Source organism: Lissotriton helveticus, chromosome 7 (assembly GCF_964261635.1).
Source record: "Lissotriton helveticus chromosome 7, aLisHel1.1, whole genome shotgun sequence".
NCBI lineage: Eukaryota > Metazoa > Chordata > Amphibia > Caudata > Salamandridae > Lissotriton > Lissotriton helveticus.
Genome location: NC_136068.1, coordinates 1,564,652,988 through 1,564,679,828, shown reverse-complemented (window position 1 = coordinate 1,564,679,828; position 26,841 = coordinate 1,564,652,988). Strand labels below are relative to the sequence as shown.

The following is a 26,841-nucleotide window of genomic DNA, read 5'->3' as shown; positions in this document are numbered from 1 at the left end:
TTGTTGAAGTCGAGACGGGATTGGATCAGACCCTGAATGACAACTTGCTTGGCTTCAAAGGGCAGGAGTGGCAGGATTTTTCTCAGCATTCGGATGATCCCAAAGCAGATTGCAGAGGTTTTTGTTGCCTGGATGTTGAGGGTAAGTGATTTGTCCCGCCATACTCCTAGACTCTTAATATTATCCTTCGGAGTTGGAGGGGGACCTAGACTAGAGGGCCATAGCTGGTCGATGGTGATAGGAGTAGGGGGGGCAAGCAGAATAATTTCAGTTTTATCACCGTTAAGTTTCAGAGAGGATGCCGTCATCCATCTCTTAACATCTTCCATACAAGCAGTCAGGTTGGCTTGTGGGGAGTCACTGTTCCTCTGTGCCAGGGAGACCACAAGCTGAGTGTCGTCCGCGTACGTGATGATCTTGATACCATATGGGCGGACGACCTCAGCCAACGGTCTCATGTACACATTGAACAGTGTGGGGCTTAATGAAGAGCCCTGCGGTACCCCGCAGTCCAGGGGTCTGCTGGCGGAACAGGAGTCACCGTCGAAGACCTGGAAGGTCCTTCCGCTCAAGAAGGATCCCAGCCAGGCAAGAGCGTCTCCGGAAACTCCCAGATCGGATAGTCGACACAGCAGAGTTCTGTGGCACACCGTGTCAAACGCGGCGCTCAGGTCGAGGAGGATAACTGCCACTGATCCCCCTCGGTCCAAGATCCTCCTGGATTCTTCCGTCACGGCTAGAAGAGCCGTGTCTGTGCCATGTTTGGGACGGAATCCTGTTTGAGTAGAGTCCAGTAGGCGGTTCTCTTCGAGGAATTTTGTGAGGTGGAGGTTGATGTGTTTCTCCAGAATCTTGCTTATCCAGGGTAGCAGGGAGATGGGGCGATAGTTGTTAGAATCATTGGGGTTAAGGTTGGGCTTCTTCAGTAGTGCTTTCACCATTGCTTGTTTCCAGGTTGGAGGTACAACTCCCTTTAGTATGGAGCCGTTAAGTAGATCCATAAGGGTGGGGAGGATGACTTGGCTAGCTTTGGTCATCGTGCGGGGGGGAGCTGGGTCGCAAGGGGAGCCTGATTTTGTCTGTTGTGAGAGGGATTTGAGTGACTCTAGGTCTAAGAGAGGAAAATTGCTCAGTTTTACTCGTAGGGGGTGTTCTTTTACTGTGGGAGGCTGAGACTCAGCAGTGCTAAGCTCTGGGCCAGGGGCCGCGAAGGATAAATATATTTTGTTTATTTTTTGATAAAATAATTTGGCTGGATCATTGCAGCGAGCCGTAGGATTGTCGGCTGGGACTGCAGGTGGGGGAAGCTTGGAGAGGCTTTTGACTATTTGGTAGATTTCTCTTGGCTTGAATTTAGCTGACATGATTTTCTCCTTATAGTAAGCGGATTGTGCTGTGGTTATTTCGAGTTTGTAAGACCTAATGGCTTCCCTGTACTTAGCTTTGTCAGAGGTGGCAAATCCCAGGCGCCATTTTCTTTCAAGCTTCCTGCACTGACGTTTTTTCTCCCTGAGCTCCTCTGAGTACCAGGGGGCAGTTTCTCGTGCTCTTTTTAACACCGTTTTCCGGGCGGGGAGAATAGAGTCGATAGACTCCTCAATCCAGTTGTTGAAGTTCCTACTGTCGGATATGGGGTTCTGGGAAAGCGAGGGATTTGAGGCTGCCAGTGAGCTAGACCACTGTTCTGGAGGGAGTCTCGACCAGTTTCTCATTTTTCGCGGTGTGGGGGTGTGGGAAATGGGTTTGTGGGTGGACCAAGTGAGGGGGATAAGAAAGTGGTCAGACCAGGGGAATTGTGTAATAGTACCTACCGAGAGGTTGGGACAGTTGCTAAAAACAGGGTCCAGCAGGTGACCCTTGTTGTGGGTGGGGGCTTGAATTAGTTGCTCCAGTTGGATTGCGGCCAGGCTTAAGGTTAGCTCATTAGCGGTGCTGTCAGCGTTATCGTCGAAGTGAATGTTAAAATCACCCAGCAATGTGAAGTTGGAAGAGGACATGGCTAGTTCGGCCGCTAGCGAGGGTAGTGAGGAGTGGAAATGGTTCAGTGGGGCTGGAGGGCGATACACAAGTGCACCTGTTAGGCTGTCGTTGGGGGTGAGCTTGAGGCAGAAAGATATGCTTTCGCAGTCTGGGATAGGATCCGGGATACAGTGGCACTGGTATAGAGTTTTGTGGATGATTGCGAGGCCTCTGCCCTTCCCCCGTGTGCGGTCCCTCCGAGAGATCTGGTAACCAGGAGGGAGAGCTTGTATGACATCTGGATCACAGTCAGGGGTTAACCAGGTCTAGGTTAGGAAGACAGCGTCAGGTGTTAGCTCGTCTATTAGCAGGGAGATTTCCGCTCTATGTTCTGCTGGTCCGGTTTATGCCATGCGGAATTAAGCCTAGTGTTGCAGTACAGGCAGGAGGTAGGTAGGTCCAGGGGATGGTGACGGTGGTGACAGCCGGTTTCCGTGCGAGGTTTTAGTTTGAGGAGGGAAGCGGAGCTGTATTGTATCCTAGGGGGCTTGGGGTGGCCAGGGGCTGTGGAGGAGAGGAGGAGCGTGGTCAAGTTTGGTATGGTGGGAATAGTAATAATAAATGCTGAGCAATGGTGTGCGCAGATTTATTATCACTATTTTAGAAATGCCACTTCAAGAAGGAGGCATTTCTTGGTGCTATGTGTCCGCCTGCCTGATGTGGATTGCATGTCTGGTTTGGAGTGACAGGGATTGGTGAAGTGTGTGTGGCTCCAGGGAGGGCAGGGTGAGTCAGCGCTAGGCTGAATGGTAGATCTTCATTTGGAGTAGTGGGAGGAGTAGTCCCCTAACCCTGAATAGGTCTGTGCCTGCCTAGGTGAATGCTGGTTTCCCCCCCCCTGTGGTGTAGCTGATGACAGCCCCAACCTGACAAAAGAGGGTGGGAGCCCTGTAAACAAAGTGCTCCACACCCCCCAGAACCAGTTGAGGTTGGATTTGCCCAAGCCATGTGCCAGGGCAGACAAAGCAAAAGTGGTGTATAAATATTGAGGCTGTGACCTCATGAAAAGTGTGCTTCCTTGTGCTTCCGGGGACTTGCTGCTGCTGGGCTCCAGGAGGTACCTCCTCGAGGGACTGCCTCCCTGCTGGAGGGCCCTCTGTGCTGGCCTGCCTGGGTCCGGCCTTGTGTCCCTGAAACTTTGCTCTTTTGACCTGTGGCCCATAGCGCCTTGTGAAGGGCTGATTCCAGGAAAGGAGGCATGTGGGCCGTGCAGCACTGTGCTGCGAAGTGCCTGCAGAGGGAATCCCGAGCGTAGGGATTACCCCGACTTGCTGGAAGGAGCGGGAGCCCTCCCTGCATTGCCACTGCTTAGAAGAAAGGGAGCCTATCCCACATTGGTGTGCGTTTAGAGGTGGGAGCCTACCCCACCTTTATGTTGCGAGAAGCGGGAGCCCACCCGCATGATGGTGACTTTATTTGTCTAGCGGGAGCCCACCCCTCATGCTGGTACCATTATTTGTGGAACGAGTGCCCACCTCGCATTTCATGCGCCTCAAAACCAAAGTGGGAGCCTACCCCGCATCATGGTGCCTCCCAGAGTGAAGGCGCCACAGAGAACGGCAAAACCAGAAGTCAGGCGGGACTCGCCTGGTTGTAGGCGGGCCGGCAGGAGAGACGATGCCAGAGCCCCGCGTGGTGCTACTTGAGTCAGGCCGTTGTAGCCTGGTCCTGGGCAGGGCTGCCATGAGCTGGAGAGAGCCCTGCGAAATTGGCCAAGTCGAGACAGAACAAGACCCCTCCGAAGACTGCATTAGAGCCCCGGAAGTCAGGTATTGTGGAAGCCTGATCATGGGAGGAGTCATGGAATTGGAGCTTCGCGGGCTCCAGTAGCTGCAGGACGGTGTGTCGGGGATTCAGCCAGAAGAACCAGCCCCATGAGTAGGGCTGTACTTGAGCCTTTTTTTCTGGTGCGTGAGCTACACCGGAGGAGTCCCGGTGCTGGGGGCACTGTGATTGCTAGAGTCCCGACGAGAGGGACTCACGGGGCACTGAAGTACTGAGGCTGAATTCCTTGTTGGGGACCGGTTTGTATTGAAGAGTCCCGGGCCAGTTTGTATTTAGGAGTCCTGGAGTGGGGCTCAAAAGGCACAGTGGTACCAGGTCTAATGATCACAGCTGCACCGTGAGAGAGAGCGGGCAGCTGCCACATTGTGGACAATTGTGGTAGAGTTCTAGTTGGGACTCAGGAGGCACTGTGGTGCCAAGGCCTAATTTCCAGCTGCACCGCAAGAGAGCGCGGGCAGCTACAATGTGGGGCATAATTTTTCCTTTCTGATGATGAGAGAGTGAGATACACTCCTTTGCCCCAGCGCATTGCGCACCGTGATTTTGCTTTATTGGCAGCTACGAACCCTGACATTTGGGACAAAGGGCATTTGGGCTCCAGAGAAGACCAGTTCATCTAGGGTCATTTCAGTGTGTTTGCTAAGGTGCTGTGTGCACTTTATCTGTGGTACTGGGGTGCAGTACTCATGTTTTAGGCATAATGTGTTTATTCCTAATGTGATTTATTCCTAATGTGTCTATGCCTACTGTGATGCCTATGACATAATGTGTTTATGTTAGGATGTTTATGCATAAGGTATTCATGCCTACAGTTATTGCATAATGTGTTTATGCTTGTGATTTGTGCATAATATGTTCTATGCCTAATGCTAATGTGATATAATGCTGAGGTCATTATTGTACCAGTAGTTACTGGTTGTGATATTTTTACTACTAGTGCTTTCTAAAGGTTCTGACAGCGGCCTGATTGGCCCTGTCCTATATATAATCCCCTGTGAATATTGCCTAGTGACAGTTGGAACAGTGTATATTGTGTGATTATGATTCTAATGTGTTTTGGATAATACAAGAGCTATTTTTCATATGACCTTGTGTGGAGTATCTTTTGTGGTGTGCCTATAGTGTGTTGTTGCTGTTTGTGTGTTGCGCAAACGCTTTACACATTGCCTCTGGAATAAGCCTGACTGCTCATGCCAAGCTACCAAGGGATTGAGCAGAGGTTATCTTCAGTGTGTAACTCCCTTGCCCTGACTAGAGTGGTGGTTACTGCCTGGCTTTGGTGCAAGCCTTAGCCAACCAGGAATCCCATTTCTACAGAGGGTGAATTCATGAATGAATCAGTGGATGTGTGAATAGATTCATGAAAGTAAAGATGAGTGACAACGTGCATGAATGAAACGTTTTTGAGTACCTAAACCCATCAATGACACTATAGGTACTTTCATTCACACTCCAGGCCTATTGGCATTGCTAATGCTTGTTACTGTTAAAAATGTGCACTTCGCAAGAGCAGCTGAGACATAAAGTGAAGAAAGATGATACTTAATGCTCTCGTCCAGTCCTGACATAGAATCAATAGCCATGTGTGGATATGAGACTAGGGGACAGACCAAAGTCATAATTGTGTAATGTTTATACCACGTATCTAGTCTAAAGGTTTATATTGTATTACACGAAACTACCAGGATCGGTCGTTTCACAAGTACCAGTATTATATCATTGAGCTGGTGTTTCTCGGGTGCACAACGATTAAATAGTTACTGGCGTTGGGCCAATTTTAGGACATTTTCCGAGTGAGCAGAATCACAGAATGGAGCCTTTAGGTAAGTAAGAGTCAATAGACATTTGAACATTTGATCCAAGATTAGTAATGACCCGAGGTGGTGGGAGGTAAAGATACCAGTGGGAGCGGGAGCGGAAGAGAAGGGAAGTGGGAGTGAGTCACATGTTGCCCTTTTGTACATTGTGGTGAACTTGTCTCTTGTTATTGTGGCTGCAGAAACCTTCCCGAAACCGTCCCTTCGGCTCACCTCCGGGAGCGTGACCGTGAGAAGAGGAAACCTGACCTTGAGCTGTGCGGCTGCGGCACCGTACAGAGATATGACATTTGTTCTGAATGGAGGTAGATACCCTCGCCCTACACAAGACCCTCCTGGGACCGAGGCCGTCTTCCACTTCACTGATGTAAAGTCAGGGCACGAGGGGAGATATCACTGCCTGTACTATTCCAAAGGAGCCAACCTCATTACGTCTGACCGCAGTGACACCGTCGAGGTAACACTCCAAGGTGAGAGCTGAGGTGTTCTTTTGTGTCTTCCGTTGCTTTCGTGTCGTGTTCGCCTCTCGATTTAGAGGGTTATTTGTATTCAGTTTTTGTCCTCGTTAGTTAAGGAAACTCAAACTCGTTAGATTTTCACACAGATACCGCAATGCATGGGGCTCAGAGGGCGATTATCCTTCCTATAGGGTGAAACCATAAGAGACGGACCCAACCGAGGTTTCAGAGGAAAGAAAGCTCAGTGTGAGGCGATCGCTGGGACAAGCTGTGGTGCCGCACCCCAGCTTGTCCCAGCGATCACCTCACACTGAGCTTTCCTCTAAAGCACCCCGGATGTGTTGTGTACTGTGGAGGAGAAGATGGTTCGTTTCCTGCTCTTTACGTCGGTTTGTTTCCCTCTCACCACAGATTCCTATCCGAAGCCATCGGTTGTGTTGAACCCCGGGAGCCTGGTCGCCAGAGGAGGGAATCTGACCATAAACTGTACATCGGACTTTCCGAATATGAGATTTTTTCTATACAAAGGAAGAGACATTTACCGTCACGTGGACCCCCCTGGAAGCGAGGCCTTGTTTGTCATCAGCGGAGTCCGAGAGACGGATGAAGGGCGCTATGAGTGCCGTTATCTCCCCCGATACGGAGCGGCCGTGTGGGCTGATCACAGTGAACACTTCCAGATTAGAGTCCTAGGTAACACTGTGATACTGTGACTTTACTTCATCTCTCGCCTTTCCTGTGAAACAACTCTATGTTTTTGACAATCACTTCTCTTGGCCTGCTCCAGTCTAACGCCCGTAGCCTCCTCGCGGCTCACACTGAACACACAGGGTTCTTCCGTCACTTTGGCAGGTCTAACCAGAGCGCAAGATTCGCGCGAGCGTCAGAGAGGGCAGCGCGTGCCTGGCTGGAGCATGTGAATTTATTTATGCGATTTTATATAGCGCGGACTTTACCCGAAGGTGTCAGAGCGCTTCACAATAGGATTAGGAACAGTAATGGTACATGAGGAGAAAATTACAAGTGAACAAATTACAAAAGCAAACGTTAAGTTACATGAATCAAAAGTGGCAATAGTGAGCAACCAAAATACATGAGGTGTGTGCAGGTTACAAAAGCGTACAAAGTACAAGTAGAGGTATAATACTGCGATAAATGGCAGACACTCCAGCACAAGAACAAACGTTATGTAGGCAATGGTGGCACTTGTGCAAGTATCTAAAGCAAACAAAATGTAAGAGGTAGCGAACAGTGTTTTACAAGAGAAAAGTGATGTGTGCAAGTTACAAAAGGATACCATACACAGGTATAAGGATAATACTGCAATAAATGGTAAACACTCAAACTGCCAGAACACACTGGCAAGGCACTTCCATAGTCATGGACAATAGAATTTTCAATAATGGGAGGTCTTCCTTCAGATGATAGAGAGGGCGTGAATTAGATTTGGAGGTGTCTTTGGAGGGAGGGTTTGTAAGAGGAAGGAATATATCCCAAATCTTTTCTACCTATCTCCTCCCTCATGTACAGATCTGTCAACAGCTGTGCAGTATTTTCACTCCAACTAGGGGTAGGGATGGCAGATGATCTATATAAATCCAGGTGATTAGCAGGAAACACGCCTGCACCATTTGTAGGAAGGAGACGTTATTCACATTTTAAGCATTGAAGATGCCACACGTTATCCAAAGAAAATTAATCTCTTGAGACACTCACACTATTATTTTTTATAAGAATTTGTTCCTCCAATCCCTTTACTTTCCCGGATGTGCAAGCAAGTGTAGCGAGTGCTATCCTGATATTCTATCCCACAAAGGGTTGTTTTGGACTCTATTCCAGACAACACATGGGGCAGGGGGAGGGGGGTAGGGGGGATTACGGGTTGCATGAACCATGTGAAAAGAGCATGAGGTTGGGGCTGACTCGCTTTCGTTTTCTCGCTCTATTTTGTGTTTCTGGTCTCATGAGCTCTTTTTATGTTTCTCTTTCTTTATGACATGTACCTGCCTATCTCGTGTTTATATCCTCGCCTCCCATTTTTAGGTCTTTCCTTCTTTCTAATTGACTCTTCCTCGCTCTGTCGTCCTTTCCCTCTTCTTTGCCTGTGTTTGTATCTTACATTTCTTGATTCATCCTATTTTTCTTTGATTCTTCCTCTTTGATTCTTTCCTTCTCTCTTCCAGTCTCTCCCACTCTTTCTGTGCTTCTCTTAATTTTTCCCATGTTCTCACCACTTTCTCTCTGCCTGTAATTCCTTCTTCCTTTGCCTAGCTCGTCAGCTCTGTCCGCCTCACTTCCCCCTTCTTTCCTGATTCTGTATTTTCTAGTATAACCTTAATTTTTCAGTTTTTCCCCTCTTCCTGCCTGTCTCTTCCTATAGAACAGCCTTCTACTTTCCCTCTCTTAAGTGCGGCTTGTCTATTTTTGGCTCTGTTTCTTCATCTGTCTGTATCTCTTTTGACGCTTGCCACACTCCCTCTTTCAATGTCTGTATGTCCTACCTCAACCCTCTCTTTCTTCACCTGCTTTTTTTAATCGCCGTATTTACAAGTTGTTGCTAACTGCCGTTAGCGGCAGTTTTCCGGGGTAAACGTGAATTTTTAGGATCGCCACTTCTGTTAGCAGGACTTAACAAAATTGAGATGCAAGGTAGGCGTTCCCGTTCAAAAACTGCTGCTAACTCCACTTTGCGATATTTACAAGGAATTCCTTGCATGGTGCAAACCCAAAAAACTGCCTCTAACTCCAGTTTTAGGCAGTTTTTTGAGACCATAAAATAGCTGGTCTTAAAAATGGTGCAAACACTTGGGGCCTCATTTCAGAATGTTTTGGTGTTGGACAGCGCTGCTGGGAATGTTGGAAAGAAACTGTTTACTGGAGTATAATCTGTTAACTCAGGTGAGACCGGGTAAAGTTTGTAACATACGTCAATTTCTCAACTGGAAGTCATTTAATTAGGACAAAGACAAAAAAACGTGTTGTAGATCACAGCGGGAAGGGGATAAAGAAAGGGAGACAACAACGGGGATGGTAAAGAAAAGGAGTTATTATTTGTGCGTAGTTATAACAGCACTACAGTACAGATTGATAAACAGTAAACATTAACACACAAAGTGAGCACTGTACGTGCTAGTGATAGTGAGCAGTGCAGTGACACAAGGGTTAGGATAACAGCATAAACAGCGAACAGAGTAACAATAGTACTGTGGTCAAAATAATGCAAATAAGGGTTTTTAGAACATAGGAATGTTGGGAGCTCCATTGAAAACAATGGAGTGCTCCAGCTTTATAATGGCTCTTAGAACATTGGGATGTTGGGAGCTCCATTGAAAACAATGGAGTGCTCCGGGCTTATAATGGCTGGTATAAGCCTGGAGCTCCAACATTCCAATGTTTCTTTGTTCACAGCTCTGGCTGTGAACAAAGGCTTCAAGGAGCCTGAGGGGATTCCAATCCCCTCACTCTCCCATAAGGCTTTGTTATTTTTTGTTAGAATATTCTGCCCTCTAGTGGCAGAATGTTCTAATAGCCTTATAGCACTTCGTAGTTGGGCTATACCGGCTAATAAAGTCCCTCTCCCTCGTTAGTCCTGGAGAGGGCCTTTAATAGCCGGTATAGCCCTCTACAGCGGGCTATAAGGCTATAGTATAAGCCTGGAGCTCCAACATTCCAATGTTTCTTTGTTCACAGCTCTGGCTGTGAACAAGGGCATCAGGGAGCCTGAGGGGATTCCAATCCCGTCACGCTCCTATAAGGCTTTGTTTTTTTTATTAGAACATTCTGCCCTCAAGTGGCAGAATGTTCTAATAGCCTTATAGCCCTTCGTAGCTGGGCTATACTGGCTATTAAGGTCCCTCTCCCTTGTTAAAGGCCCGAGCCGAACGCTGGAGAGGGCCTTTAATAGCCGGTATAGACATCTACACCGGGCTATAAGGCTATAATATTCAAAGTAGATATTTAGCATTTAAGACAAGTAAAAATGACCAAAACAGCACCAAAGTTTTTAGCTGGGTAGTCAACGGTGTTTCAACTTGATTGATTTCAGCTCATCATCGGGACAATGGTCAATAATTTTAAAGTAGTGCTTTATAGAGGGAAGGAGAGAGAGAGAGAGAGAGAGAGAGAGAGAAGGGTAAGTAACTAAGTAGCCCAAGAGTAAAACATAGAGAAGATGGGAGCGTCCTGGTGGTTGGTAAATACAACAGGTGGATGTGGAGTGACTCAAACGTCCTGGTTTGGTGAAACAAGGGTTGCCACAAGGGGGGCGACCTCAAGCAAGCGTGGTGAAACTGCATGGGGAAATGCATGTGTAAGCAGTGGTGGCTCCTCCATTGGGGTGTGAGAGCATTGCCCTACTGCTTTCTCACAGTGAGTGAGAGAAGCAGAAACATGAAATTGTAAAACTACCATTTCATATTTCTGCTCCTCGCACGGCGAGAAAGCAGAAGTGCCTGGAGTGCCTGGTTGGGGGCTGGTGGGTGGGCGTTCCTCCTTGAGTGCAGGGGAGGCGTGGCTAGCCCACTGTCTTTGGTGCGGACTGTTTGTTCAGTCCCCAGGGCTGACCAAACCAGTCATGCGCAGTTGGGCACTCTCTCTTTTTCTCTATGTAGGCTGCATGCAGCCTACATAGAGAAAATGGCTTCCTGGTGTTGTAAAGCGTGCCGGTCGAACCTTTTGACAAGCGAGTTCACCAGCGACAAAGTTGAAACCTTCCTGCTTGGCGTGCTCATTTTTCCCGCTTACTCAGGGAAACACGAAGGCTTCGCTAATTTGAATTTAGTCTTTCTGTAAATAACTTCTTGGCTCTTGAAAGTGCATATCCAGTTCCAACCGTCTCAGGCTCATTTACTCGCTGTCCGAAGCCAGGTTTCCTTACTTCACAACGATTCCTGGGAACATTTCGTGCACCTAGATAAAAATGCCTATAGTCAAGGAAACCGGGCCCCTAACAAAGAGCTGGCCCTGGAGTTGTCTCCCAACCTGTTTAAGAAGAGTGAAAATAGTGAGGGGGCCTTTGCTTTGCATCCTAAATGCATTAGTCTCTCTGAAATCTGTGAAGGAGAGGACAGGGCTAATGCCGCTGACTGCGCGACCCGCAGGGGAGCATTGGCAAGGCAGCTCTTTAGTGCCACTAGTCGCAGCTCCAGCCTGGGCAAGTGTAGGGTGGGCGGAGTAAGGCGAGGTGGGCTCCTGTCCCTTCCCCGCGGTCTCCAGTCGCTGGCCAAAGGGGGGCGGGCTCACCTGTTGGGAGGGCGTGCCCCTTCTCTATTTAATCTAGCGCGCCCTCGGCCCGGCCTCTTTGTCCTGCCCGCCCGCGGCCCAAGCGCTGTTCGTCGTGTACGTCGTGACCTCGTCGGTTCCAGGTATGTGCTGCTTCTCACCTCCCCCCCGGCCTCGTCCCTGGGCATGACCAGGTTGCACGGGGCCCCAGTGGTTGGCGACCACGGTGGGAGTGGGGGGGGGGTCGAGCTGTAGCCGCTATATCGGTGCGAATTCAGTTAAGATTTCTGGGTCGTGATATGTCAATTAGGATTTCTGGGTCGTGCGGCGAAGGGAGTGCTTACGGGCATTATATTTCCTGCAGCGGCAGGAAGTCGAATGGGTCACGAGGCGCGGTTTAGAGTTTGCGCGGGTGGAGAGAGTGACCCACGAGGCGCGGTCTAGAGTTTGTGCGGGTGAAGAGAGTGACTCGCCGAGCTTGGGGTTCCGTGGTGGGGAGCGTGCATACGGGCTTATATTCCCCGACGGGGCCGTGAGGGGAAGGGGCTACCTGGGCCCAGTTGGTAGTTGCGCGGGAAAGAGCCCACCACATAGTCCGGGGACTTGGCGGTACAAAGGCCGAAAACGGCTTGGGGTTCAGCTTCTAAGGGCGGCAGGTATAACGCGGGATGTAGTGGACTGGGTTTTCAATAGAATTTGACATACTTCACCACCATGCAATTTCCTGCTCTTCTCCGCTAAAGCTTCTGGGCTCCTGGCCCCTCCCCGCGGTCTCCAGTCGCTGGCCAAAGGGGGGCGGGCTCACCTGTTGGGAGGGCGTGCCCCTTCCCTATTTAATCCAGCGCGCCCTCGGCCCGGCCTCTTTGTCCTGCCCGCCCGCGGCCCAAGCGATGTTCCCTCCCTGACCCCGACCCAGCTGCTAGGGCGGCGGGCGGTGGATAGAATGTTGTAATTTTCTTTTTTGTGTTGCAGGCGGAGTTACAGGGCGATCTGGAGGCAGACGGGTACAGTAAGGGTACCACTGTGGCAGAAGGGTACAATAAGGGTACCTCTGCATGGCACAGTAAGGGTGTCAGGGCCAAGGACCAGGTGCCGCAGGAGGTTCCTGGAAACCGCGACGGCGCCCCGTTAGTCCTTCGGGCGGTAGGGGGGCCTGAACCGACCGGGGGTGTGCCACACCGCTCCGCCCTGACAGAGGGGGCGGGAGTATAACAAGGATGGCAATGTGCTGCACCGTCAGAGCATCAACTCACCGTGCAAGAAGGCTCTTTAGGCATGCGGGCCAGCGAGGGGCTGCCTGCTTTGGATCGCCTGTAAGATGACCCACCTAAATGTCATACGTGCTGTATGAAAATAAACCTGCAACAGTTCTTTCCCATAACCACGTGTCAGAGTATCATTTGGGTTGGGATTGTGTGGGTGTGAGCAGGAGGGAGCGAATGACGGTGTGGGCACTATTGAACAGCGTGGAATTTGACAGCTTGAGGACTGTGAGCCACTCGAGGGGCCTCCCAGTGCACCGGGACTTTGCCAACCATACGCATGCTATGCACTAGTGGAGCTTACAAAGAATGAGGACTTCTTAAGGGGAACCTACATTTAGAGCTCCGAATTTTTAGGTGTCAGTATTCATTTGAAAGGGCAGACAGCCAGAGAAAATAAAATAAGTCGCTGCTTTTAGAGACAGAAATAGGGCGTGGGGGAGAGTAACGTTCCACAACAAAACACAGCAGAGATCAGTAATAAAGGTACTGTATGATTAACTTTGTTTTAGTCAGTCATGTTTATCCGCATCAAAGTTCAGGAATGCACCCGGTTTCCATTTTTAAAATTAAAAAGGATACCGTCATAACCTACATGAAATAAATCGTCGACCAGTAGTCCAGGGTGAAGGAATGACTTCAGTGTTAAGGAAAAGCCACCAATCTTGCTTAACATTGTTACAAATCTGAGGCTGAACTTTGATGTGAGTCTGGCCCGGGAGGCGAAATTTACTGCTGTAGACCAAGCAACTTTCATCTAAATCCACATGCCCAAACTCATTTCACACATCACCATGGATTCATCATGAGCATGCTCCAAACAGTTACACAGTGCATGCTTCTGCGTGTCATGTGTATTCTGTTTTGAGCATTATTGTCTAGCGCCAGCAGAGATGGCCTGAGAGATGATTTTCATGAGCTGTAGCAGCTGGGCCTCGTCATTGAAAATGCCACCGTGGCCTGTTGAAGTGCACTGATTGGAAGACTCCTGAGGGTGGGTGTTGGTTTCTTTACTTGCTGTAGTGTCGGGCTCACTTTAATCTTTCATCCTGTCTTTTTTCTTCCTACCCTGCACTGTCCTTGACCTGTCAGTCGCTCTTTCATTTTCACTCGCTGTTTTCTCTCTCCAACACACTCTCTTTATAAAGGATGGTAGGAAGATGGAACAAAGGTAGCCTGATTGTGCGCTGATTGACCTGCCGGAAGTTTGCTTAATCGATTTTCTAGCAAGTAAGGCTCAGCACTTTCCTCAAATACTTTCGTTAATGATGTGGAGCAGGTGATTCAGCTACCTATTAGCTCTTCATAAACATGGTCTGCACATGGAAGTAAAGCCTCCAGGTTGATTGGGCTTACGTGTTTGGGCTTTTCAAACATGGCTTGCAACAAATGGCAATCTTCGACTATGGACAAGATTCTGGGTGCTGCATTGTGTGTGAAAGGCATCATGGAGGGTCGTAATGCATATTTACCGGTCTAGCAGAATTTAAGTCTGTCATTAAACATACTCCGAGGAAGGCCTGTGCTTCATATTCACACACAAGGCTGTACAAACCTTTGCCTCGGCAATGCAGCCTTTTTTGTAAAAAACAAGGGAACCCAAAGGTATATCACTAGGGACCTTGGGCAGTAACGTATTTAAAAAAACAAGGGTCCCTAGTAGTTCAGGGATATTAGCAAAATGATAGACATATGCTCAGTAGTATGTATGACCTTTGTCCAGCCGGACAGGATTTTAATTAAAGTAATTTGCAAGAATACAAAGGATTTTTTACAAAGTGGGTGCAGCCAGCAACCCACCGGGAACAAGACAAAACAAGGGGATAAGGGTTTAGAGCGAACAAGGCGGTCTGCATACTAGTAGTTCAGTGAACAGACGAAAATACATTTGAAAGAATCATTGTATACATTTTTATACTTTTCTTTATACATATGACGCTAATATGTCGACGTTTCGATGCCCATTTTGAAATGATTGGCATCATCTTCAGGACAGAGAAATAATATGCATTGTCTTGAAAATCTTTAGGCAAATTATGGCCCGATTTTTTGGTCCAAACAATGTCTAATTCCAGGGGGCAGTGCCCAGTATCAAGGGACATGTGAAGAAATACTCATTTATCTGAGCATTTCGCTCGATATTTTCCAAGCCAGGGCAAGAAAGCCTCTTCATAGGAGACCGGACCGATCGTGTCTCATTCCTGGTTAGGTTGCTCAATGGCAATACTGGATTCAGATGGGCGTCCCCGCACCCACTTTGTAAAAAATCCTTTGTATACTTGCAAATTACTTTAATTAAAATCCTGTCCGGCTGGACAAAGGTCATACATACTACTGAGCGTATGTCTATCATTTTGCTAATATCCCTGAACTACTAGGGACCCTTGTTTTTTTTAACTCTGCAATGCAGCCTGCACACTTGCAAACTCACCATCTTTAGGGAGTGACATCCACTCTCGATGTCTTACACCCTCTCACCCGCTAACCTGCATTCTCATCCGTTTGCTTCTGGGTGAACAGACACGGGCTGCAATGCAGAACAGGGAATTAGAACAGCAGGGGCTCCAAACTATATGCAGACATTAACGTTAATTCGTTTTTTGGTTAGTCCTCTACTCCTCTCTAGTAGCAGCAGTAGTGACAATCACTGCGGGATGCTGAATTTCAATAGTTTAAATTAAACACTTCATAGTGTCATTGTGTGTTTCCTGTTCTGTGAAATGAACGCCAGACAGACAGCTGAGCTAATCAAAATCAAGCCTTCCTCTCAGGAGACTTGCTGGCCGGAAAAAAATTCAAATGTATACTACAACAAGTTAATCTGTAACTGTTAAGGCTAATCTGAAAATGAAAAGGGTGGTTGGGAGCTGGGTATTGGGAAATTGGCATTCATTGATCAAATCACTCCAAGGTTTGTGGCAAATATTTATTGTTTTTGAGCATCAGTGCAAAGAGTTACAACTGAGCTGTAAAGTAAGTGTGAGATTTTAATTGTAATTGTGTATAGCCTTTACTACCCCAGACCAGGTATTGAAGGGACAGTTATGTTAAATAAAAATGCATTAATAGTGCACTGTTTGATCAAAATCTTGCTTACCCCAATCACATGATACATATAACTTATAAGGGAACGATTTTCAGTCCGTGTGGCTGACTTCCTTATGTATTTATATCTGTATTTCTGCATTAAGCACATTACACAGATAGTACAGTATGCGTCTGTCAGTATGTGAGGCTGCACGCCACACACATATTTTACAGCATTTTAGTTTTAGAAACACTAGCATGTATGCTCAGAGCAGCGGGCGGCATGACCGTGGGTATACTGAGTAAGCAGCTACCTATGATGTTGAGTGACATCTCTTTATTAATGTAATAACTGCACTTTCACAATTGCTTTATTAACCATCCTGCTTTCTCAAATTTACTTGAAACAGTCCACTCTTTTTTCAAAATTTTCACGGGGCCCTCCCCGAACCCCCCAGTAGGCTGTTCGGGCTCACTCACTAGCCGCAGTGCAGTACAACATTAATTTTAAGCCTCACCACTTTCAAATGTCACCAGCCGCCACTGCGTGTAAGTACAGAGCCTCAAGTGTGAGTCAGAAAGTGTGGGAAAACAATAATTTTAGGAAAATGACCTAATATGAATGAATCGGGGCGGGGTAGGACAGTAAAGCCTGTGGTGTATTCACGTCCCTGCCATGGAGCGATAATCTGCCCGACAGGAAGGAATATTTAGGCGTGGAACAAACAAATTGTGAAAGTAGGTAGGGGACCCAGAAGGAGCCGTAGCTTACTTGAAGTTGAATGCGAGAGAAGGAGTCGATCCAGGAGCTGTATCGCTAAGGAGCGAACATCGGACTAGGAGCTGCACGAGGATACAAAACCTCTGCACTGTGGTCGGGAGACGAATTAAGCATCCAAGGGTACGGAGACGTGAGTTGACCGGCATTAAGAGGCTGGTGCATGACCTTGGGTATACTGAATAAGCAGCTACCTATGATGTTGAGTGACATCTCTTTATTAATGTAATAACTGCACTTTCACAATTGCTTTATTAACCATCCTGCTTTCTGAAATTTACTTGAAACAGTCCACTCTTTTTTCAAAATTTTTACGGGGGCCCTCCCCGAACCCCCGGTAGGCTGTTCGGGCTCACTCACTAGCCGCAGTGCAGTACAACATTAATTTTAAGCCTAACCACTTTCAAATGTCACCAGCCGCCACTGCGTGTAAGTACAGAGCCTCAAGTGTAGGTCAGAAAGTGTGGAAAAACAATAATTTTAGCAAAATGACCTAATATGAATGAATCGGGGCGGGGTAGGACAGTAAAGCCTGTGGTGTATTCACGTCCCTGCCATGGAGCGATAATCTGCCTGACAGGAAGGAATATTTAGGCGTGGAACAAACAAATTGTGAAAGTAGGTAGGGGACCCAGAAGGAGCCGTAACTTACTTGAAGTTGAATGCGAGAGAAGGAGTCGATCCAGGAGCTGTATCGCTAAGGAGCGAACATCGGACTAGGAGCTGCACGAGGATACAAAACCTCTGCACTGTGGTCTGGAGACGAATTAAGCATCCAAGGGTACGGAGACGTGAGTTGACCGGCATTAAGAGGCTGGTGCGCTGGTCATGTCACAGGGGTCACATGGGGTGAAGAACTAGAACGGGGACTGAGTGGAACTAATGGGAGCCCCGGCGGGACCAGCAGGAATCTATCACGGCAAATACACCACCGGGCTTTACTGTCCTCCCCAGCCCCGAATCATTCATATTAGGTCATTTTGCTCAAATTATTGTTTTTCCACACTTTCTGCCTCTGACCTACACTTGAGGTTCTGTACTTACACGTCCATTTCCCATGCAGTTTCACCATGGTTGCTTGACGTCGCCCCCCTCATGGCAACCCTTGTTTCACCAGCCCAGGACGTTTGAGTTACTCAACATCCACCTGAGGTATTTACCAACCACCAGGACCCTCCCCTCTTCTCTTTGCTTTAGTCTCCACTCTCTCTCTCTCCTTCCCTCCATACAGCACTACTTTAAAATTATTGACCATTGTCCAGATGATGACCTGAAAACAATCAGGCTGAAACACCGTCGACAACCCAGCTAAAAACATTGGTGCTGCTGTGGTAATTTTCACTTGTCTTGAATGCTAAATATCTACCTTATTTACAAACCCTTATTTGCATTATTTTGACCACAGCCCTGTTGTCACTCTGTTCGCTGTTTATGCTGTTATCCTCACCCTTGTGTCACTGTGCCGCTCACTAGCACGTCCAGTACTCACTTCATGTGTTAATGGTCACTGTATATCAATCTGTACTGTAGTGCTGTTATAACTATGTACAAATAATAACTCCTTTTCTTTACCATCCCCATTGTGGTCTCCCTTTCTTTATCCCCTTCCCGCTGTGATCTACAACACTTTTTTTGTCTTTGCAAGGAATGTTGCTGCGCTGCAACAAAACTACAGGGCAGGAATGCTCACCATCAATAAGATGGGGTGCATTCTTGTGCCTCATTCATGAAAAGTATAGCATTGCTGCAACAAAACAATGATGCCAAACTTTTCACTATGCCCTTCTTGCGACACCATGGAAGGCGCTGTATTCACTGTGTGGCACTCCATGTCAAAATTAATGGCAGATACGTCTGGAATCGTGACATATCTGTCAGCGCTAAAATCACACATTGCTGCAGTTGTGTCACAAGCATGATGCAACTCAAGCAGTGCATGGGGCCAGCCTATCCCTGTAGCACTGCGTCAACCTTATGCCTGCATGAAGCAGGCGTAAGGTACTGACGCTGTGGCATCCTACAATAGTTGCAGTGAAATCTGATGGATTTCACTGCGCCACTCCTATGAGGCTTTGTTGCGTGGGAACTCCCACCCTGAATACATCATACCTGATGCAGTTTTAATGTGGCACAGGGCTTCACAAGTTCATGCATATGCCTAGATGCGTCACTTTGCTAATATGGTGCAACATGGTGCAAGAATCACGCTGCACGTGCAAGAAAATGACACACCGGCGGAGTGAAACTGTCACAATGGTGCAAGGATGACTGTGTTAAGAAGTTGATTGATGTTGTGGCTCCATCTCTTCTCAAGATGTCTGCAGGTGGGGCTGGACTGGTGGAGGGTGGGAGTGAACCAGTTGGACTTCTTGGAGTGTTGTTTGCCTGGTCTTTTCTTGAGGGGTGCCAGGGTGTCGGGGCAGTTGGAGATCCATCGGTGGAGGTTGCGGGCTGTGGTGTTGGTGTCTGTAAGCCTTGGCTGAGTGGTGGTGCTGAGGGAATTGATGGGAAGTTTTCCTGTGGCTTTTATACAGCTGCGAGGATGGGTCTTTATGGCAATGGTGTACGGTGGGCATGGTGAAGGCGTGATGTAAACAATGATGTTCAGTACAGGAGAGTCCTGTGGTGTAGTTGAAGTTCCCGCTGGTGAGGAAGACGGGCTCGAGAATGTGTCAGGATATGCGGGTTGGTGCTGTGACTAGCTGCTTGAGTCCAATGTTGGTGAGGTTCCCCAGGAGGGGGGTGGTGTTCTGGTCACTGGGGTTGTCTAGGTGAAACTTGAGGTCTCCGAGTAGGATGTAGTTGGTGGATGGGAGAGCCTGGGGTACGATGAGGTCTACAATGGCATTAGTGAATGGGGGTTCATGCCCTGGGGGGCCTGTAGATGAGGGTGCTGTGGAGGGTGGTGTTGGGGTTGGTCTGGATCTGAAAGTGGTGTTCCATGGTCACCTTCGGGTCATTAGAGTATGTGGTCCGTCTGAGTGTACTATTGTAGCCAATGGCAATGCCTCCTCCTGGGCACTTGGGGTGGTCATGCGGGTGAATTTGTAGCCGTAGAGGATGGTGATGGCGATGTCCAGTCCAGAGCACAGGTTGGTCCAGGTTTCTCTGAAGAAGGCAATGTCTGGAGAGGTGGCATTGAGGAGTCCCCAGATTTCTGTTGTGTGTTTGGGGAGGGACCGAACATTGAGGAGGATGCAGTTGAGCCGGTCGGCTGTGCTGTTGGGCAGCTGGGTGGCTGAGCAGCAGAATGCTCTGGTGTGCTTCTGTGTGTGGAAAAGTAAATTTTGCCATGTTGTATGTGCCTACGTGTTCCCCATCTTATGCTATATGTGCATGATCGATATGCATGTATTCCCTTCTGATCGATTAAAGACGCAATTACAGTTGTGTCCATCTCTAGTATGCCAGTTTCCAGTCTTCGTGAAAGCAACGAATATTAGGCCCATGTAAACCTACGTTGCCACATTTTACAGTGTGCACGTTAATTCATTGAATTGTCCCCGTTTCTAGGCCTCAAAAGGGCCCGGACTCAGATTCAGCTCCTGTCTCCTGAACACTCTCCGAGGAGCGATACAGCCCCCACCTATATCCCTGACCCTTAGCTTACTTCTTGCCACGCAGTGCCCGGCTCGGCCTGGCTCTGCCTCCCAGTCTGCCAAGAGTATGTTATGTTTCTAGTTATCAGTCCAGCCCTCCTTCTCTGCATTCCTAAGCTACTGAATCGCATCAATAGTTTCCGTCATAGTCTAGCCTTTATGTCTCCATGTAAGAGAAATACTGTATTAATATTCATAGAATATTCCTCGCACACGCACTACATATAGAATAATGTATGTACCAGTCTTAAAGTCTATTAGCCTTTGCCCTGATAACTTTTGGATTCTATCAACATGTACTCTAAACACCAGATACTAGATATGCCTGGGTACATGTCGCTCTGACACTCCAGACTTTAGTCTCCTCTTCTAGCGCAGAAGTCATAGCCCCCAGTTCTCCCTGGTAACACGTCATTGCCCATTTGCGCGCACCACTAGGTTAGAGGTCCCAGCTGCTCAGGTAGCCCCCTCCATGTTTCCGCCCCTTTTATGACATATTCTGTTACGTTTACATCACATGTCTATGTATACGCCCTGTACACGCCTTCTTGTTGCATCAGTTTTGCCCTTATCTTTCACGACTGCTACAAACCCCGCCTACTGCTACGCCTACTGTATTGAATGTAATGCAATTATTTTGATATATATATTGTGCACGGATATTAAAGTTTGCTAGCCAATTCCCAGATCCTGCCCGACAGCTGTCGGGCCCTGCCATCCTATTCCCGTACAGGCTGTCCTATTCCTGTCCTTTATGCCTGATTAAAAGCCTGTCAACTTCAGCTACCTCGAATCTTGACTCTTATTTATTGAGCTACCTGTTTATTGATTATAGTCAAAAATAGATCCGGTAATAAATTATTTATTTACCACATAATGGCGCCCGAACAGGGACTTGCCCTTTCCCCACGCGCCGGAGAAGCCACGCAGGCCCCCTGATCCTCTGCAGCCGTGACGGAACCATACCGTGCATGTGCAGATATTTCTGCTTCAAGTATCCCTCAGGCCCACGGAGGAGACGGAGGTTGCGGTCCAGCGTCCAGACGAGGCGGTGGAGGAACGCGGCGAGTCCCGACCAGAGCCCAAGCCGAGAGTCCAAGGTCCGAGGTATCTGGAGGCCCACCTGTAACTGAAGTCCGAAGTTCGTCCGTCCGTCGTCGTAGCAGTCTAGTCCAGTCCGAGGCCTTCCGTTCTTGCTGCCCGGTGAGTACCGTTGCTGGGGTAGTATCTAGACAGGGTCAAAGTAATTTGTCTCTGGTCCGCGGGTTTGGGTACACAGATCCAACACGAAGTGTTCACCTAGGTGGATGCGGGTCTTGACGTGTCTCTTCATGGGACCGGTAAGTTTCGTACTGTTTTTGCAGTGCATCTAGTCATTCTAGTAAGTTTCTGTTCCAGTAAGTTCTGTTTCTCGAGAAAATTCAGTGTTCTGTTCGAACTGTTATTCTAAATGTTATTCCATGTGTTTTCAATGTCGTGGTATGAGTGATTTGTTTTTCAGTTATTATTGTGTTTATTGTGTATTGTATTGTGTCCAGACTCCAGCCTAAATTATGCCTTTGTTCTCGAAATTACGTCAGTTAAAAACCAGAAAAGGTCTGCTAGAGGAAGCAGTTCCTGTCCCGCCTAGGGACAGTCCAGGTCATTTTATGTATCATAAGCATGGCTTAAGTGCCATATTATATCTAGATTTATGGGTGGAGTACACCAAGGAATTAGAAGAGAAATATAGATGGCCCGTGTCAGGTACATGGGATGCCGAGTGTATCATGCGAGTAGAAGAAGCATTATGGAAAAAGAAATCCAGACAGTCCCAGAAAGATGCCATCGAGTTATGGCGCAAAGAATCTCATAGAAGAACAGAAAAAGAAATCAGAAAGACAGAATTAAGTAGGGAATCCTTAGAAAGAGCCCAAGAAAGGGAATTAATCGAAATAGGTGAACGAGTTAAAGCCGAACAGTCAGACAGACAGAAAAATGCCCTTATTAAGGGTATGTATCCTCTTCTTGCCGAGGGCTTGCCAAAAGCAACCCCGGAAGCACCATGTAATTTTCCGCCGCCATTAGTTCCGATTAAGCTGCGTCACAAACTGACCGCAGCTGATATTTTTCTCTCGTCCTATTTGGACGACACAGTCCCAGAATATGCAAATCCTGTTCCGCCTGCTCCTGTAAATAATGTAATTCCTGTTCCTCCAGCCACCGGGGCACCCGTTACAGCACCTGTTACGGTACCCCCGGTCCAGCCTACAGTACATGTACCCGCTACATCAGTCACTCTGCCAGCACGTACAATACCTGTCGACGATTCTAGTTTAGGGGCCTCGGGGGGAAGTCCTCCTGGAACCCCGCCTCAACACAGACGTGTGACATTACTCGAGCTACATGCCCGAGCGTTACAGCGGTCGCCCAAAAATCAGTCAGTTGCAGATATCAAACGAGCTCTTACAGAATGCCGTTATGATCCAGTCCCAGGCGATGATGGTATGGTCCTGTATTCATTGCGTGTAAGACGGGTGACCGAATATTTGGACACCCTACCGAATATGAAAGAATATCTAGACAGAATATATCGTTTCATCCGTACAGGAGTAGATCCAGAAAGTATTGGCGAGGCCATGTCTCAAAGAAAAGTCGAGATCCAGCTCATGTTTTTAAAGTTTCTAATTAATTGTTTGATAAGAGAACAAGATTATCCGGATAAAGATCCGGAAGAAATGAAAGTCCTGACCAGGTGGAGTGACCATATAGCCGAGGGAAGACACAAGACACTAGGTAGTATAGAGAGTATGTACAAGAAAATCCGTAGGGAAATAATAAAGTTACACGAGAAACGAAAAGCAGCACAAGTAAGTGAGAAAGAAGACAACTCTTCTACTGAAGAGGTAGACGACGAGAATCCCACCAGAATAGCGTATGTAGGTAGTACTAGACTTCCCGACCGACATTCACGCCTAGATCACAAGAAAGTTTTTCCTCTTCCAGCACCAGAACAAGGTTCTCTTGAGCAAGTATTTCAAGCTACCGATCACATTCTGAAATCACGAATCGGTTACAGTGAACTTAGTACCATGCATGAACAAGAACTAGCCCGATCAGCAGTCCGATGGATTACTGATTCTACCACCTTTCCAGACGAAATAGTGGCACAAATGTTTCTGAAACTGCCCCCAGCCGAGAACCGACTGGTGGGTATGTATATGACCCAGCATCTCATTACGCTGTATGAGGGACAACATTCTGATCCAGGTCCGTTACATGATGTTCTGAACGAGTTACTCCAGTATAGATGGAGAGGTCTAGGTACCGATTTAATTAGTGTCATTTTAGAACAGCGCCACAAATATAGAACGTTTTTGAATCCGCATTTTGCTCACGTCTCACCTCCAGAAAGTAAACCATTTTACATAGATAGACAACATCCGTTACGAGAAGTACACCCAGTTAGGACAGCGGGTGGTGAAATGCAACGAGTATTTGTTTACACCCCTATTACAAAGATGGAACTCTTAGAGATGAAGAAATTAATTCCCTGTCACGACAAAGATCCAGCAGGGTTCCATCGGGAATTAAAAGACATGCTCCGTATGGGAGAATACACGTATCCAGATATTATTAAAATGCTAAAGGTCCTGTTGCCCGCAGGGGTATATGAAAAACTCAAGGAAAAAGAATGGGAGGTGGGAGAGAAAAAGATTGATTGGACAGCTCTAGAAGCTGAAGATAAAATACGAGTACCAGGTACCGGTCTTGGGGACAAATGTAAAGAATTGCCCGAGTTATTGATACAAGTTTTGCCAAGGTTACTAGCCACGAAAAAGGAAGATTGGGATGCAATCTCAGCATGCAAACAGAAACAGGATGAAGACACTAGTGATTTTTATTCTAGATTTGAAAAATGTTTTATTATTAACAGTGGTTTGAAGACAAGTAGCGAGTCGTACCCTCATCTTTTTGTTACCAAACTAGTCGAGAATTCAAGTCCACAAGTTAAAAATCGAGTATTGAAAGTCGAAAGTACCTGGCAAGCTAATACCCCGTCACAAATGCTCCAGATGCTCCAGTATCACCAGAACAGAATCAGGGAAGAGCAAGAACATGAAAGGAGACGTATGAAAGATACGAAAATGAAAGTATTAGTTGCACAATCTGTTCCACAAGACAGTCAGAAGAGGGGTCCGAATCAAGCCAGTCATCCTGCAACTCCCGTTAAAGGGACATGCAATTATTGTAAACAGCCAGGTCATTTTATAAACGAGTGTGCAGTTCTGAAACACAACATAGCTACTGGTAAAACTAAAGAAAGACCACGTCCGCCTAGACAAGAACAAGTTTCACAGACTTCACAGTCACCACAGAATGCACAACAGACAGTTCCAGCATCGCAGCCTATCGCTGCAACACAGCACGTTACACAGCAAATGTACCAGTATGCTCAGTCAGAGTATCCAGAGTATCAACAGTATTCATGAAACAGCCTAGAGAGGGAGGTAGGCTTGCCTCTCATCGAGATACCTGTAGATCAAGAGGGTCCCTATGTACACAGTCAAGTATTAGGGAAAGACAGAAAGTTTCTGATTGATACAGGGGCAAGTAGGACTACTATCAGTCACGACGAGGTTACAGGGGCTCCGCTCTCAGGCTCTAAAAATGTTTCCCTTGGATTTTCAGGAAAGCCAATTGTTAACGAGATTTCAAAACCAGTTTCCCTAGAAGTTGGTCCATTGTCCCGAACTACTGATTTGTTACTTACGAAGTCATGTCCAGAAAATTTGTTAGGCATTAAAACATTGAAAGAATTAGGTGCAGTTATTTGCTGTTCTCCAGAAGGAGTCCGATTGTTTTTGCGTGACTTCAAAGGTCACTATGTATTACATGATTGTGAACAAAGGTTACTAAATGTCCCGCAGCATCTATGGGCGCAAGGTCCAACTGATGTAGGTTTTATGCACATCACACCCCATCGTGTGACTCTCAAGCAAGGTATAGTCCTGCCACGAATCAGACAGTACAGATTGCCACCTGAGGCTGTAGCAGCCTTATCCAAAATTATTGACGAGCTTATTGCTCAAGGAGTGGTTGTAGAAACTGACTCCAATGTATGTAATTCTCCTATCATTCCAGTCATGAAACGTACTGATCCAAATGCACCTCCAGTATATCGATTAGTGATTGACCTTCGAGAGCTTAACAAATGTATCATACCCCAGTACCCAGTGGTCCCAGATATTTCTTCCCTATTAACAGCCATTGATTCTGAAGCTACATTTTTCACTGTCATCGACCTCAAGAATGCATTTTTCAGTGTCCCCATTCATCCAGACAGCCAGTACCTTTTTGGTTTTTGTTTAAATGGAAGGAGCTATAAATTCACACGAGCTCCTCAAGGTTTCACAGAAAGTCCTAGTATTTACAGTCAAGCACTTAAGAGACAACTAGACAATATTCACATGCCAACTGACACTGCCCTGCTCCAGTATGTCGATGATCTACTGATCACAGCCCGTTCTGAACGTGACTGCGAGCGTGCGTCACTTACGGTTCTGTATTTCCTGGCCGAGCAGGGGCACAAGGTGTCCCCTTCGAAGCTCCAGTTCTGTGTCCAGCAAGTGATCTACTTAGGCCACTTGCTGTCCAAGTGGGGTAGGCAGTTGACACCAGATCGTATCCAGTTAATAGCGAGTCTTCCACAGCCCAAGACACAGAAGGAGGTACGTGCTTTTATTGGCCTCACTTCTTATTGCAGACAATGGATTCCTCAGTATGCATTTCTAGCCAAGCCACTGATGCAGTTAACGACACAGGAGGCAGCCGTATCGACTGTCCTCCCTTGGACATCTGAACATACACTTAGTTTTAATGAATTAAAGAAAGCTTTATGCCAAGCACCTGTTCTAGCAACACTGAACTACAGTAAGCCTTTTACACTTTTTGTCACAGAACGTGATGGTACTGCATTATCTGTTCTCACACAAGATCAAGCAGGACAGTACAAGCCTTGTGCTTATTTTTCGAGCACATTAGATCCAGTAGCCCAGGCTCTGCCTGCGTGCCTCAAGTCAGTTGCAGCCACAGCTCTAGCAATCAGACAAAGTGATTCCATAGTGTTAGGACATTCCCTGACAGTACAAGTCCCACACTCCGTGGAAGTTCTTTTAAACCGAACACAGACTCAGCACTTGACAATTGCACGTTTAACAGGTTATGAACTGACACTGTTCCAGCCACACGTAGAAATCAGACGCTGCAACATTCTAAATCCTGCTACACTGTTACCGTCAGTTACTTCAAATCCTGCCACACATGACTGTGTGGAAGTTGTTAACACTATGACTAAGCCAAGACAAGACCTGACAGACATTGCATTACCTAATCCCGACCTGACACTTTATGTGGATGGTTCATGTATGAGAACAAGTACAGGAGAACTAGTAGCCGCGTATGCAGTGACTACTGAAACTGAAGTTATAGAAACACATCGTATTGACACCCTGTCTGCTCAAGCAGCAGAGCTAGTCGCTCTGACCCAAGCCTGCATACGTGCCAAGAACCTGAAAGTAAACATATATACAGATTCACGTTATGCATTCGGAGTCTGGCAGGAGAGCGGTTTCATGACTTCTCATGGAACCAAGATTCAGCATGGTCTCCTCATTCAAGCTCTGTTAGATGCAATACATTTACCGACAGCTATCGCTATCATGAAGTGCAAAGCACATACGAAAGTTACTGACATTATTTCCCAAGGTAACGATCTAGCAGATCGAACAGCCAAGCTTACAGCTCAGACTCCAGACATTCCAGTTAACACGACACAGACACTCACCCCAGATCCGACTACTTGTATGACAGTCAAGGACCCTACACAAGATGTCA

The 26,841-nt window shown here is 47.3% G+C and overlaps 1 protein-coding gene across 1 annotated transcript in view; it reads left to right on the top strand.

Annotated features, from left to right (window-relative positions):
* The window catches only part of LOC144769579 (immunoglobulin superfamily member 1-like), a 440,561-nt gene that overhangs the window by 253,748 nt on the left and 159,972 nt on the right, over positions 1-26,841 (top strand). Inside the window, exons 3-5 of the mRNA XM_078653739.1 lie at positions 5,804-6,091; positions 6,491-6,772; positions 14,156-14,166. Coding sequence (XP_078509865.1) covers positions 5,804-6,091; positions 6,491-6,772; positions 14,156-14,166 — 581 coding nt within the window. The remainder of the gene's footprint in view (positions 1-5,803; positions 6,092-6,490; positions 6,773-14,155; positions 14,167-26,841) is intronic.